The sequence below is a fragment of the Entelurus aequoreus genome, linkage group LG04 (genome assembly GCF_033978785.1).
Source record: "Entelurus aequoreus isolate RoL-2023_Sb linkage group LG04, RoL_Eaeq_v1.1, whole genome shotgun sequence".
NCBI classification, from domain to species: domain Eukaryota; kingdom Metazoa; phylum Chordata; class Actinopteri; order Syngnathiformes; family Syngnathidae; genus Entelurus; species Entelurus aequoreus.
In genome coordinates this window covers 35,564,551-35,576,801 of record NC_084734.1, presented here as the reverse complement: position 1 = coordinate 35,576,801, position 12,251 = coordinate 35,564,551, and the positions used below count along the sequence as shown (strand labels likewise).

The 12,251-nt window shown below is 42.7% G+C and overlaps 1 protein-coding gene across 2 annotated transcripts in view; it reads right to left on the bottom strand.

Annotated features, from left to right (window-relative positions):
• Positions 1-3,467: 3,467 nt before the first annotated feature.
• Positions 3,468-12,251, bottom strand: part of iyd (iodotyrosine deiodinase) — an 83,799-nt gene continuing 75,015 nt past the window's right edge. For both annotated transcript variants that reach the window (XM_062044702.1, XM_062044703.1), the window contains exons 2-6: positions 9,465-9,683; positions 6,582-6,779; positions 6,336-6,495; positions 6,097-6,253; positions 3,468-4,772 (exon numbers count right to left, since the gene is read on the bottom strand). In XM_062044702.1, the coding sequence (XP_061900686.1) occupies positions 4,590-4,772; positions 6,097-6,253; positions 6,336-6,495; positions 6,582-6,779; positions 9,465-9,683 (917 nt within the window). In that variant the 3' untranslated portion in view covers positions 3,468-4,589. The remainder of the gene's footprint in view (positions 4,773-6,096; positions 6,254-6,335; positions 6,496-6,581; positions 6,780-9,464; positions 9,684-12,251) is intronic.

Below are 12,251 nucleotides of genomic sequence, written 5' to 3'. Positions count from 1 at the left end.
TTAAATAGCGCTTTTCTCTAGTGACTCAAAGCACTTTTACATAGTGAAACCCAATATCTAAGTCACATTTAAACCAGTGTGGGTGTCACTGCGAGCAGGTGGGTAAAGTGTCCAAGGACACAACGCCAGTGACTAGTGACTTACTCAGTGGCCTAGTGGTTAGAGTGTCCGCCCTGAGATCGTGAGTTCAAACCCCGGCCGAGTCATACCAAAGACTATAAAAATGGGACCCATTACCTCCCTGCTTAGCACTCAGCATCAAGGGTTGGAATTGGGGGTTAAATCACCAAAAATGATTCCCGGGCGCGGCCACCGCTGCTGCCCACTGCTCCCCTCACCTCCCAGGGGGTGAAAAGGGGATGGTCAAATGCAGAAGACAAATTTCACCACATCTGTGACAATCATTGGTACTTTAAAGGCCTACTGAAATGAATTTTTTTATTTAAACGGGGATAGCAGATCCATTCTATGTGTCATACTTGATCATTTCGCGATATTGCCATATTTTTGCTGAAAGGATTTAGTAGAGAACATCGACGATAAAGTTCGCAACTTTTGGTCGGTGATAAAAAAAGCTTTGCCTGTACCGGAAGTAGCGTGACGTCGCAGGTTGAAAGGCTCCTCACATTTCCCCATTGTTTACACCAGCAGCGAGAGCGATTCGGACCGAGAAAGTGACGATTACCCCATTAATTTGAGCGAGGATGAAAGATTCGTGGATGAGGAACGTGAGAGTGAAGGACTAGAGTGCAGTGCAGGACGTATCTTTTTTTCGCTCTGACCGTAACTTAGTTACAAGGGTTCATTGGATTCCACACTTTCTCCTTTTTCTATTGTGGATCACGGATTTGTATTTTAAACCACCTCGGATACTATATCCTCTTGAAAATGAGAGTCGAGAACGCGAAATGGACATTCACAGTGACTTTTATCTCCACGACAATACATCGGCGAAGCACTTTAGCTACGGAGCTAACATGATAGCATCGGGCTTAACTGCAGATAGAAACAAAGGAAATAAACCCCTGACTGGAAGGATAGACAGAAAATCAACAATACTATTAAACCATGGGCCTAACTACACGGTTAATGCTTTCCAGCCTGGCGAAGCTTAACAATGCTGTTGCTAACGACGCCATTGAAGCTAACTTAGCTACGGACCTCACAGAGCTATGCTAAAAATATTAGCTATCCACCTACGCCAGCCCTCATCTGCTCATCAACACCCGTGCTCACCTGCGTTCCAGCGATCGACGGAGCAATGAAGGACTTCACCCGATCATCGATGCGGTCGGCGGCTAGCGTCGGCTAGCGTCGGATAGCGCGTCTGCTATCCAACTCAAAGTCCTCCTGGTTGTGTTGCTGCAGCCAGCCGCTAATACACCGATCCCACCTACAGCTTTCTTCTTTGCAGTCTTCATTGTTCATTAAACAAATTGCAAAAGTTTTACCAACACAGATGTCCAGAATACTGTGGAATTTTGCGATGAAAACATAGCTTTTTGTATTGGATAGAATGGTGTCCAAATACTTCCGTTTCAACGATTGACGTCACGCGCATACGTCATCATACATGGACGTTTTCAACCGGAAGTTTCGCGGGAAATTTAAAATTGCACTTTATAAGTTAACCCGGCCGTATTGGCATGTGTTGCAATGTTAAGATTTCATCATTGGTATACAAACTATCAGACTGCGTGGTCGGTAGTAGTGGGTTTCAGTGGGCCTTTAACTAACTTTAACTTAACTTAGGATGGCGGAAGCGGGGATCGAACCTGGAATCCTCAAGTTGCACGGTCATTCTACCAACCGAGCCATACCGCCCCACAACCTATTGTGATCGAGGGAGTCGAGGTACAGACCGTGGACTCATTCAAGTATCTCGGCGTGTGGGGGGACAACAAGCTGGACTGGACTGTTAACACGGACCACTTGTACTTGTACTTCCTGAGGAGGCTGCGCTCCTTCAACATTTGCAAAAAAGTCTTGTGGATGTACTACCAGTCTGTGGTTGCCAGTGTTCTGTTGTACATTGTAGTGTGCTGGGGGGGGGACTCAATACATCTAAGAAGGACAGCTCCAGACTGGGGAAACTGATCAGGCAGGCCGGCTCTACGATCGGAATAAAACTGGACTCACTGGTGACGGTGGCAGAGAAGAGGACTGTGGAAAAACTAGTGAGCATCATGGATGATGCCAGTCACCCATTCATTTACCATGAATTGATTAACGTGGACCCCGACTTAAACAAGTTGAAAAACTTATTCGGGTGTTACCATTTAGTGGTCAATTGTACGGAATATGTACTGTACTGTGCTACCAATAAAAGTTACAATCAATCAAAACCCTCTGCATACCGTTATCAGTAGCCAGAGGAGCCTGATCAGTGCTAGACAACTCCTCTCTGGGGGGGGGGGGGGGTACTAGGATGACAGGGGATGCAAAACAATAACATATACCCCCATTATTTATTATTTACTTTTTATATTATATCTCAATTCTGTACACTGCTGCTGGAATTTTTATTTTCCTGAGGGAACTCTCCTGAAGGAATCAATAAAGTACTATCTATCTATTTAATATTACAATAGAAAAATAATGGAACGTCCATCCATCCATTTCTACTGCTTGTCCCTTATGGGGCCGTGGGGGGTGCTGGAGCCTATCTCAGCTGCATTTGGGCGGTAGGCAGGGTACACCCTAGACAAATCGCCAGCTCATCACAGACAACATTCACACACTAGGGCCAATTTAGTGTTGCCAATCAACCTATCCCCAGGTGCATGTCTTTGGAGGTGGGAGGAAGCCGGAGTACCCGGAGGGAACCCACGCAGTCACGGGGAGAACATGCAAACTCCACTCAGAAAGATCCAGAGCTCAGGGTTAAACCCATGACCTTCGTATTGTGAGGCAGACGCACTAACCACTGTGACACCGTGCTGCCCTACAATGGAACGTTATTATCTTAATTCAGAAATAGTCACCATTAAAGAACACATTGTTTGAGACTTTTACCACATTTTCATGTTTTCCAGAGCACACTAATAGGTAACTTTTACTCAATGTACATGTTTTGTTTTTATTGGGGACATCTGAATGAATGTGAGTGTGAATGTTGTCTGTCTATCTGTGTTGGCCCTGCGATGAGGTGGCGACTTGTCCAGGGTGTACCCCGCCTTCCGCCCAAGTGCAGCTTAATCAATTTTAGTCCTCAAAATTGTACGGACAAGACCCCATAATGACAAGGCAAAAATGTTTTTTTTGCAAATTTATTGAAAATAAAAAAATCTAAGAAAATCAGATAGTATTCACAGCCTTTGCTCAATTTGTTGATGCACATTTGACAGAAATTACAGCCTCAAGTCTTTTTGAATACAATGCTTGAATACAAGCTTGGCACACCTATCTTTGGGCAGTTTTGCCCATTCCTCTTTGCAGCACCTCTCAAGTTCCATCAGGTTGGATGGGAAGCTTTGATTTTTATCCAGGATGTCTCGGTACATTCCTGCATTCATCTTAGTCTAGTCAGGGAGGTGACCAAGAATCTGATGCTCACTCTGTCAGAGCTACAGCATTCCTCTGTGGAGAGAGGAGAACCTTCCAGAAGGACAACCATCTCTGCAGCAATCCATCAATCAGGCCTGTATGGTAGATTGACCAGACGGAAGTAATTTCTTAGTAAAAAGTTTGTCAACATGCAACTGAAATATTCTCAGACCACGAAAAACAAATTCTGTGGTCTGATGAGACAAAGATTGAAGTCTTTACCGTGAATGCCAGGCATCATGTTTGGAGACAACCAGGCACCGCTCAATATCCAGGCCAATACCATCCCTACAGTGAAGCATGGTGGTGGCAGCATCATGCTATGCAGCTATGGGGATGGTTTTCAGCGACAGGGAAGTACTACGGTATATTCTGGATGAAAACCAATGCTTCCCATCCAACGTGATGGAACTTAAAAGGTACTGCAAAGAGGAATGGGCAAAAGTGCCCAAAGATAGGTGTGCCAAGCTTGTGGCATCATATTCCAAAAGACTCGAGGCTGTATTTGCTGTCAAAAGTGCATCAAAGTATTGAGCAAAGGCTGTGAATACTTATGAACATGTGATTTTTTTAAGTTATATATTTTTAATACATTTGCAAAAAATAAAATAAAAAAGTTTTCACATTGTCCTTATGGGATTTTGTCTGTAGAATGTTGAGGACACAAATGAATTCATTCCATTTTGGCATAAGGCTGTAACATAACAGAACGTGGAAAAAGTGAAGCGCTGTGAATATTTTCCAGATGCACTGAACTTGCATACAACTTTTAATTGATTGTCATATTATCATATTTTTTTATTCATGTTGATGATTACAATTTTAATAACGAGTGGAATGTAGTTTTTTATCATATTCCCAAACAAAAAATAATAAATGGAACAACTATGTGTCAAATGTGTTGAATTTGTGTCCATATGGATAACTAATTCAGACGCACGCTTCTCTTATATTCTGCCCTAAATAGGAACCTACCTTTTAAAGATCTTTAATTCAAATGACTTATTAATGACAAAATATTATCATGTATTTTCTGTGCAGACTCAAATGTGCACCATGATGTTCTCCAGAGGCTTGCGTTTGAGGTCAGGCACGGTGGCGTCCTTAGCAGGGTAACCGACAGGAAGTAGCATGAGGAGCTTCTCATTGGCCGGTCGTTTGAGAAGGAGCCTGAGTTTAGGGCCGCAGTTGAGGGGCGTCGACGTTACGGTCACAAGGCCCACGTTCTGGTTCAAAGACAAGATGGGTACATTGAATCACATGTTTGACTGGTTACTTGTCACTGGGAAGAATTTATGGAGCTCAATCATAGAATCTCCCTAAAAGTCCAATTAAATGAATCAATAATCTGCTTGAATGGTAACTGAGGTGCGCTGTATTAAGTGTTATGAAATAGTGCTGCTACATATAGTACTGGGGACGGCGTGGCACAGTTGGGAGAGTGGCTGTGCCAGCAACCTGAGGGTTCCTGGTTCAATCCCCACCTTCTACCAACCTCGTCACGTCTGTTGTGTCTTTGAGCAAGACACTTCACCCTTGCTCCTGATGGGTGCTGGTTAGTGCCTTGCATGGCAGCTCCCGCCATCAGTGTGTGAATGTGTGTGTGAATGGGTACCTTGAAGGTAGAAAAGCGCTATACAAGTATAACTAGAGATGTCCGATTATATCGGGCTGCCGATATTATCGGGCTGTCGATATTATCGGCTGATAAAAGCTTTAAAATGTAATATCGGAAATTATCGGTATCGGTATCAAAATTATCGGTATCGGTTTCAAAAAGTAACATTTATGACTTTTTAAAACGCAGCTGTGTACACGGACATAGGGAGAAGTACAGAGCGCCAAAAAACCTTAAAGGCACTGCCTTTGCGTGCCGGCCCAATCACATAATACCTACGACTTTTCACACACACACAAGTGAATGCAATGCATACTTGATCAACGGCCATACAGGTCACACTAAGGGTAGCGGTATAAACAACTTTAACACTGTTACAAATATGCGCCACACTGTGAACCCACACCAAACAAGAATGACAAACATCCACTGTCCACTGCAGAACATCCGCACCGTAACACAACATAAACACAACAGAACAAATACCCAGAACCCCTTGCAGCACTAACTCTTCCGGGACGCTACAATATACACCCCCGGTACCCACTACCCCCCCACCTCAAACTCCTCATGCTCTCTCAGGGAGAGCATGTCCCAAATTCCAAGCTGCTGTTTTGAGGCATGTTAAAAAAAATAATGCACTTTGTGACTTCAATAATAAATACGGCAGTGCCATGTTGGCATTTTTTTCCATAACTTGAGTTGATTTATTTTGGAAAACCTTGTTACATTGTTTAAGGCACAACAAAATTAGGCATAATAATGTGTTAATTCCACGACTGTATATATCGGTATCGGTTGATATCGGAATCGGTAATTAAGAGTTGGACAATATCGGAATATCGGATATCGGCAAAAAAGCCATTATCGGACATCTTTAAGTATAACCCATTTACCATTAACTTGTTTATGATTCTCTGCCTGTACTTCACCTGCAGTGCAGCCAGTAGGATGCCACAAGCTATGGAGACACTGATTTCATTGTAGTAGTGTGTCTTCTTTTTCTTGTTCGGCAGAACGCCGTAGGTCTGCTTGAAGATCAGGATCAGGCATGGAGCGACATCCAGGTACTCCTTGATCCAGTTTGTCCTGCAGGTGCATATAATCATTGGGTGTATATCACTGATCAGCATTAGCGCTAGTTTTTTAATTAGATGCGGCGCAAGCTCACCTTAATTTAGCTAAATCATTCACCCACTTGTCGCCCATCCTCTGGCGGTAGTTCACCTCTTCCTCTTCCTCCACTATCAGTCTGATCCGATGCTTTGTGTCCACGTCGAAGACTACCACAAAGGTCCAGGGTTCTGTATGCGCTCCACTGGGTGCGGTACCTGCTCCCATCCCAAATAAAATTTAAAAAATCACATAGCTGCATTTTCTTTTTATTGAGGATTGAACAAAGTCTTTATCTTCATGCCTGCAGTGCGGACGACATTGTCGATGACTTCCTGTGGGACCGGCTCTGGGCTGATGAAGCGCACCGACCTGCGCTGGTTCATCAGAGCGTAGAAGTCCTGGGATCGCTGCAGCATCCTTTCCTCGGGATGGCGCTCAGGTGAGTAGGGCACGTGCTGGAGATCGTCATCGTCTGTGCTGTCAACCCACTCGCCTTCTTCTGAGACATTTAACAGACAGACCTCACGCAGGGAAGGTTGGCAGTTGATGCATAGACGCTGTACCCCAATCAAAATGCAAAGACTAAATAAAGACCGCATCTTGTTCAGTATGCAGCGTAATTAGTGCCCTTGTATCTTGGAAAGCCTTAACATGCATGAAAACTCACCAAAGTTTGCAAGCACATCAGGAATACTGAAAAGTGTGGTATTTCAGGAATCCCATAAACAAACTGTCAAAACTTACCCCTATATTTTCTTACCAACAAATAGCCCATACCACCACTTTCACCATTGTGTCACACAGGGTATGCAAAAGAATATCAAGAACCCATTTTTGCCAACCATTTAGGTTTGAACAGGCCATGTTGAGCCAAAACACAGGCATTGTATTTTGATGAGCTCCTCCAACAGCATCTGTAAAGCTGTTGCTTTTTTACGCAATTTCAAATCTTTAGATGTATCCAATGTAGGACACAAAGGGCATGTCCAGAGAAATTTTACGAAAGACGATAGAGTACCAGTCAAAGGTTTTAAAGGTAAGTTCTCATGCTGTTGAATGGAAGGGAGTCTTTAAAAACTAGGATGATGTACACTGTAATAATCATATATTTTTTTAAATCATAAAAACATGAATTAAAATATACTGTCTGTCGGTTCTATTTTTTAATGTTAATATAAAACTACATTTGTACAAAAAAGACTCCCAATGCAGTAGCGATAAACATACTTTGAGGAAAACTGTCTATTATTGATATTACACATTAGACTTGTAAGTGACCTGCTTGCCATGGTTTTCAATGCAATGCAGACAAATTGAACCCGGGCTAGGACTTTGTCCTCGGGTCCCCCGCCTATTTCTGTTGTGTTACCACTGCATGTTTATACAGCGCCACTTGCTGCACTCAGGCCTTAAACATTCTCAAAACACACTCAGAAAAACAGTGGCGGGCCTTGCGTTTCCCACCTAGGCCTTCAGAGATGTCCTACTTAGTCCGATTTCAATAATTCCCTCTCAAAATACCATCATTTATGTCACTACATGACCACGACTTTAAAAATACTACACAGAAACACCCTTGCGCACTACTGTGTATTGAATCACCTCAATTTGTCGCTAGTGTACAAAACGGGCTGATTTTTGGCGCATTTAAAAATCGCATCAGACGTGGCACTGTCAAAACTAAAACAATTGTAAAAAACATATTGAATGTGAAAAAATATTTTTGAACTCACAATTTGTAAAGCCATTGGTACCGCTCGTAGTTGGTTGATTCGAGTGGAGGTCGCAGGCAAACCATTTCACCGCCAGGACAGCTTAACTCATTCCCGGTGTCGGCCGACTTCGTCTCACAAGATCTGGTCTCTCTTTAAATATCCTTCTTGAAAATGCCGTCGCAAATATACACTACCATTCAAAAGTTTGGGGTCACATTGAAATGTCCTTATTTTTGAAGGAAAAGCACTGTACTTTTCAATGAAGATCACTTTAAACTAGTCTTAACTTTAAAGAAATACACTCTATACATTGCTAATGTGGTAAATGACTATTCTAGCTGCAAATGTCTGGTTTTTGGTGCAATATCTACATAGGTGTATAGAGGCCCATTTCCAGCAACTATCACTCCAGTGTTCTAATGGTACAATGTGTTTGCTCATTGGCTCAGAAGGCTAATTGATGATTAGAAAACCCTTGTGCAATCATGTTCACACATCTAAAAACAGTTAAGCTCGTTACAGAAGCTACAAAATTGACCTTCCTTTGAGCAGATTGAGTTTCTGGAGCATCACATTTGTGGGGTCAATTAAACGCTCAAAATGGCCAGAAAAAGAGAACTTTCATCTGAAACTCGACAGTCTATTCTTGTTCTTAGAAATGAAGGCTATTCCACAAAATTGTTTGGGTGACCCCAACCTTTTGAATGGTAGTGTACATCTACCACCTAATCAACGTTTTGCTCTGCTTCTTTGTTGGTTAAAAAAAGTGAGTACCGCTGATTTCTCCGCTGGCCGGGTCTCCAAGTATCCAATCACAACTTGTGATTGGATACTCGGGAGTGACGAGTGAGTGTCCAATCACAGTCTCGTTCAACGTAAGGCTACCTAGATGGGCTATTGTCAACAACTTGTGATCTGATCGGCTATCGCAACGTCCTGCGTTGGTTTACACTGCACAGCCGCCGCTAATGTTGGGTCAGAAGGCCTCCGGCAGATTTCATACAGCGCTGGCAACTAGCTAGCTGAATTCTGATTGGATAAAAGCTCTAACTTCAAAAAGCAACACAGGAGCCTAATATGACATGAAGAGAATATGATGACTACTTTTATATATTGATGGAAAGTCAATTAAAAATAAAATTAACTTTAATTAATTAATGATCATGATTTATGTTCGGCCAGCAGAGAAGGCCTTGCTGGCCCTGACGGCACACCACTGGAGAAAAGTGACTTTATGACACATGTGGATTAATGATTAAATGCTGTAGCTTTGGTGCTCACTTTGCAGGCTTGATGTTTCATAAGACGGAAGGAGCCTACAGCTGTAAAACTGTGAAACACCATAAAAAAACAAGGAAAAGGAGTGCTTCTATGCAGGTGTATTTTGCAGAGAAATGTATGGATAAAGGACTAAAGTCGAAGTACTAACTTTAATCTTTAATCAATTAGATGAAAAATTAAATCCTTACCATCCTCGTGTGTGGGGACCTCGCTGTCATCCTGCAGATCCTGGTCAACCCATGGTTTAAAGCCAGCTTTTGTTGCCCCCCCGGGGTCTACAACCTTGTGTTGGCGGCGGCTCCTCAGCAACAAGTAGCCCGTCACCATGCACAGCACCAGCGCCAGGAAGGGCGTGAGGACGGAGAGGACGGCCATGACCGGACAGAGAAGAGGGCTCGGCTGCTTGACTGTGAAGTATGTCAAATAAGCTGAGTCAGGGTCCCTTCAGTCCAATCAGCTTGTTTATGTAAATTCCTGGGATGAGCCTCACGTGTAAAGTTCGCAAGTTACGATAAGGTCCCACTATTGTCACAAAGGAGTAGATTAAGTTGTGTAATTTGTACATCCTGTTTGATTCATGCGTCTGCAACAGTACACTCTCATATTGAGTGATAATCTGAGGAACACATTTTAAATTGGATGACTTGCTCTGGAATGTGGAACATACTGTACCTGGAGAGCTGTTTGTAATATTTTGCCTAATGACTATTAAGAAACAGCTGAATACCCCTGCAAACAACAATAATAAAAAGGCACGTGCACAGGTAGACCCTGACCCTTTCTTCTGGAGCCCTTATTTCCTCCTCATTCATTTTATAACAATTTTTCATAGTAATTCCCCACCAAATGTTTCAATATCTGACCGGGCATTTAGTTCTTGGCCCCTGTCCCTCTTGCTCATGTGGCGCTGGGCCTATGCGTCCCCTCTGACATGTAGCATCAGACAGGAAATAGGTGACGGTGAAATCCCCTGTTGTTGTTTGGTCCAAAACTAACCACAACACAGTCAAAACCTGCTCACGTCTGTCATGTTTAATGAAGGGACAGAGGGCATGTCTGTCCACATTTGAATGCGCAATATATGACACATTTCCGTGGTAAAATGAGGGCAATTTCATCCCAAAAAAAACAAAAGATTCGGGAGTGGAATCTACATTAGGTCCTTTTCCACCGCAGGAACTTTTTCAGTAAATAAAGTTCCCCCTGGGTTTCCGCCAAAAACTACCCAGGTAGATTTAGTTCTTCATGAACATTTCAAAGTTTCTCCTAGCCCGGTGGGACCAGGAACCTTTTTGGGGGGCGGGCTGTGCTGTCAAACACTGATTGGTTGAACACAGTTGGGGGCGTTCCTAAAACTTCTCTTTCAAACACAGGACCGCCATTGGAATATACTTGTTTATTTCTCATTTCTTGTATATTTCTATCACAACAAACTTGACAATGGTGAGAAAGAAGAACGAAATGAGTGTGCTAAAGAATGCTGATCAGTGGAACTATTTTGGAGTGTTTTTACTTGGCCGTAATCTTTAAACTCAGTGACGTGCAGTCAGGGGAGGCAGGTGAGGCGGGGCCTCACGTGCCATCATGGAAAGAAAAAAAAAGTAAAAAGAAAAAAAAAAAATTAAATTGTTATATATATCCAGTGATTATACTATAAAGTTATTTTCCATTTAACTTCACCAGTTTTAGATTATTTTTATTCAAAATCGCTGAATTTTCACATTTGCTGTTCAAATACTGAGAAGAGACTTGCGGTGAGTCACCAGCCAGTTGAGCCTCGCCATGGATTGCGCAATGACTCGGCTAACTGCTGGCCTGCTTTGCAGTGAGACCGTATTGCTATATGAATTATATTATACATTTCCATAGTTTAGTTAGCTGAGGTATATCATGTACTGTGTATTTTGTCAACAACTGTATGTGTGTAACGTATTTCTTGTGCTGAGCAATCATAAAACGGCTGCGAAAACGCACTGGGGGAGGCTTGCAGTAATCCCGCCTCATGGGGTAGAGGGCGGTAGTGATCCCAGAGATCATTCTTGCAACTACTCGGCTGCAGAAGAAGTGACAACAAGCAGCAACAGTTAGCAGCGATCGTTTATTTTTTCCTCTCGCCTGAACTTGTAACATGGAGGATTACATATCTAAAATAAAACAGTTTTCTAAACTGGACTTTCAATCGAAGCAGGAGGTAATATCTAAAGGAAAATCTCCCTCGAGACAGAGAGACTTTTAAAACTGAAGAAAGATAAGGAAGACTTCTATAAACAAGTTATCGATGCTTTTGTTCAAAAAGAGCGGCACATGGACTTCATTTATAAGTAAAGGTAAGACCATAATAACGTTTTTTTTATTAAATGTGCTTTTTTTGTGTGCTACAGTTTGTATGTGTAAAGTTAAAGTTAAGTTAAAGTACCAATGATTGTCACACACACTAGGTGTGGTGAAATGTGTCCTCTGCATTCGACCCATCCCCTTTCTCACCCCCTGGGAGGTGAGGGGAGCAGTGGGCAGCAGCGGCGCTGCGCCCGGGAATCATTTTTGGTGATTTAACCCCCAATTCCAACCCTTGATGCTGAGTGCCAAGCAGGGAAGAATGCTGGTATGAGCTTTTAAACATAACCCGTTAACTGCTGCCAATCAAATGGTGAATAAGATACTCTTTAGGGTTCCTATGTTTATAAATCTGACTGTGATGAACTCAGTGCCTCACCAGCCATGAACCTCACCGCACTTCACTGTTTAAACTATATGCAATTTATTGTTGTTTATTAGTTTTTACGAACTTCATTTCGTTACAAAGCTACGAGAAGTGGACAGACTCTTTTAAACCTATTTACGGTGGAGTATGAAGCCGCATTTGCAGCGGCGACCTCAGCTGCTTACTACTCGGACTTTGTTGGATAAATGTGAAATAAAGAAGGCAGCACACGAGTGGAACAAAGGTAAATCACAACAAATATGAACTATTTAGG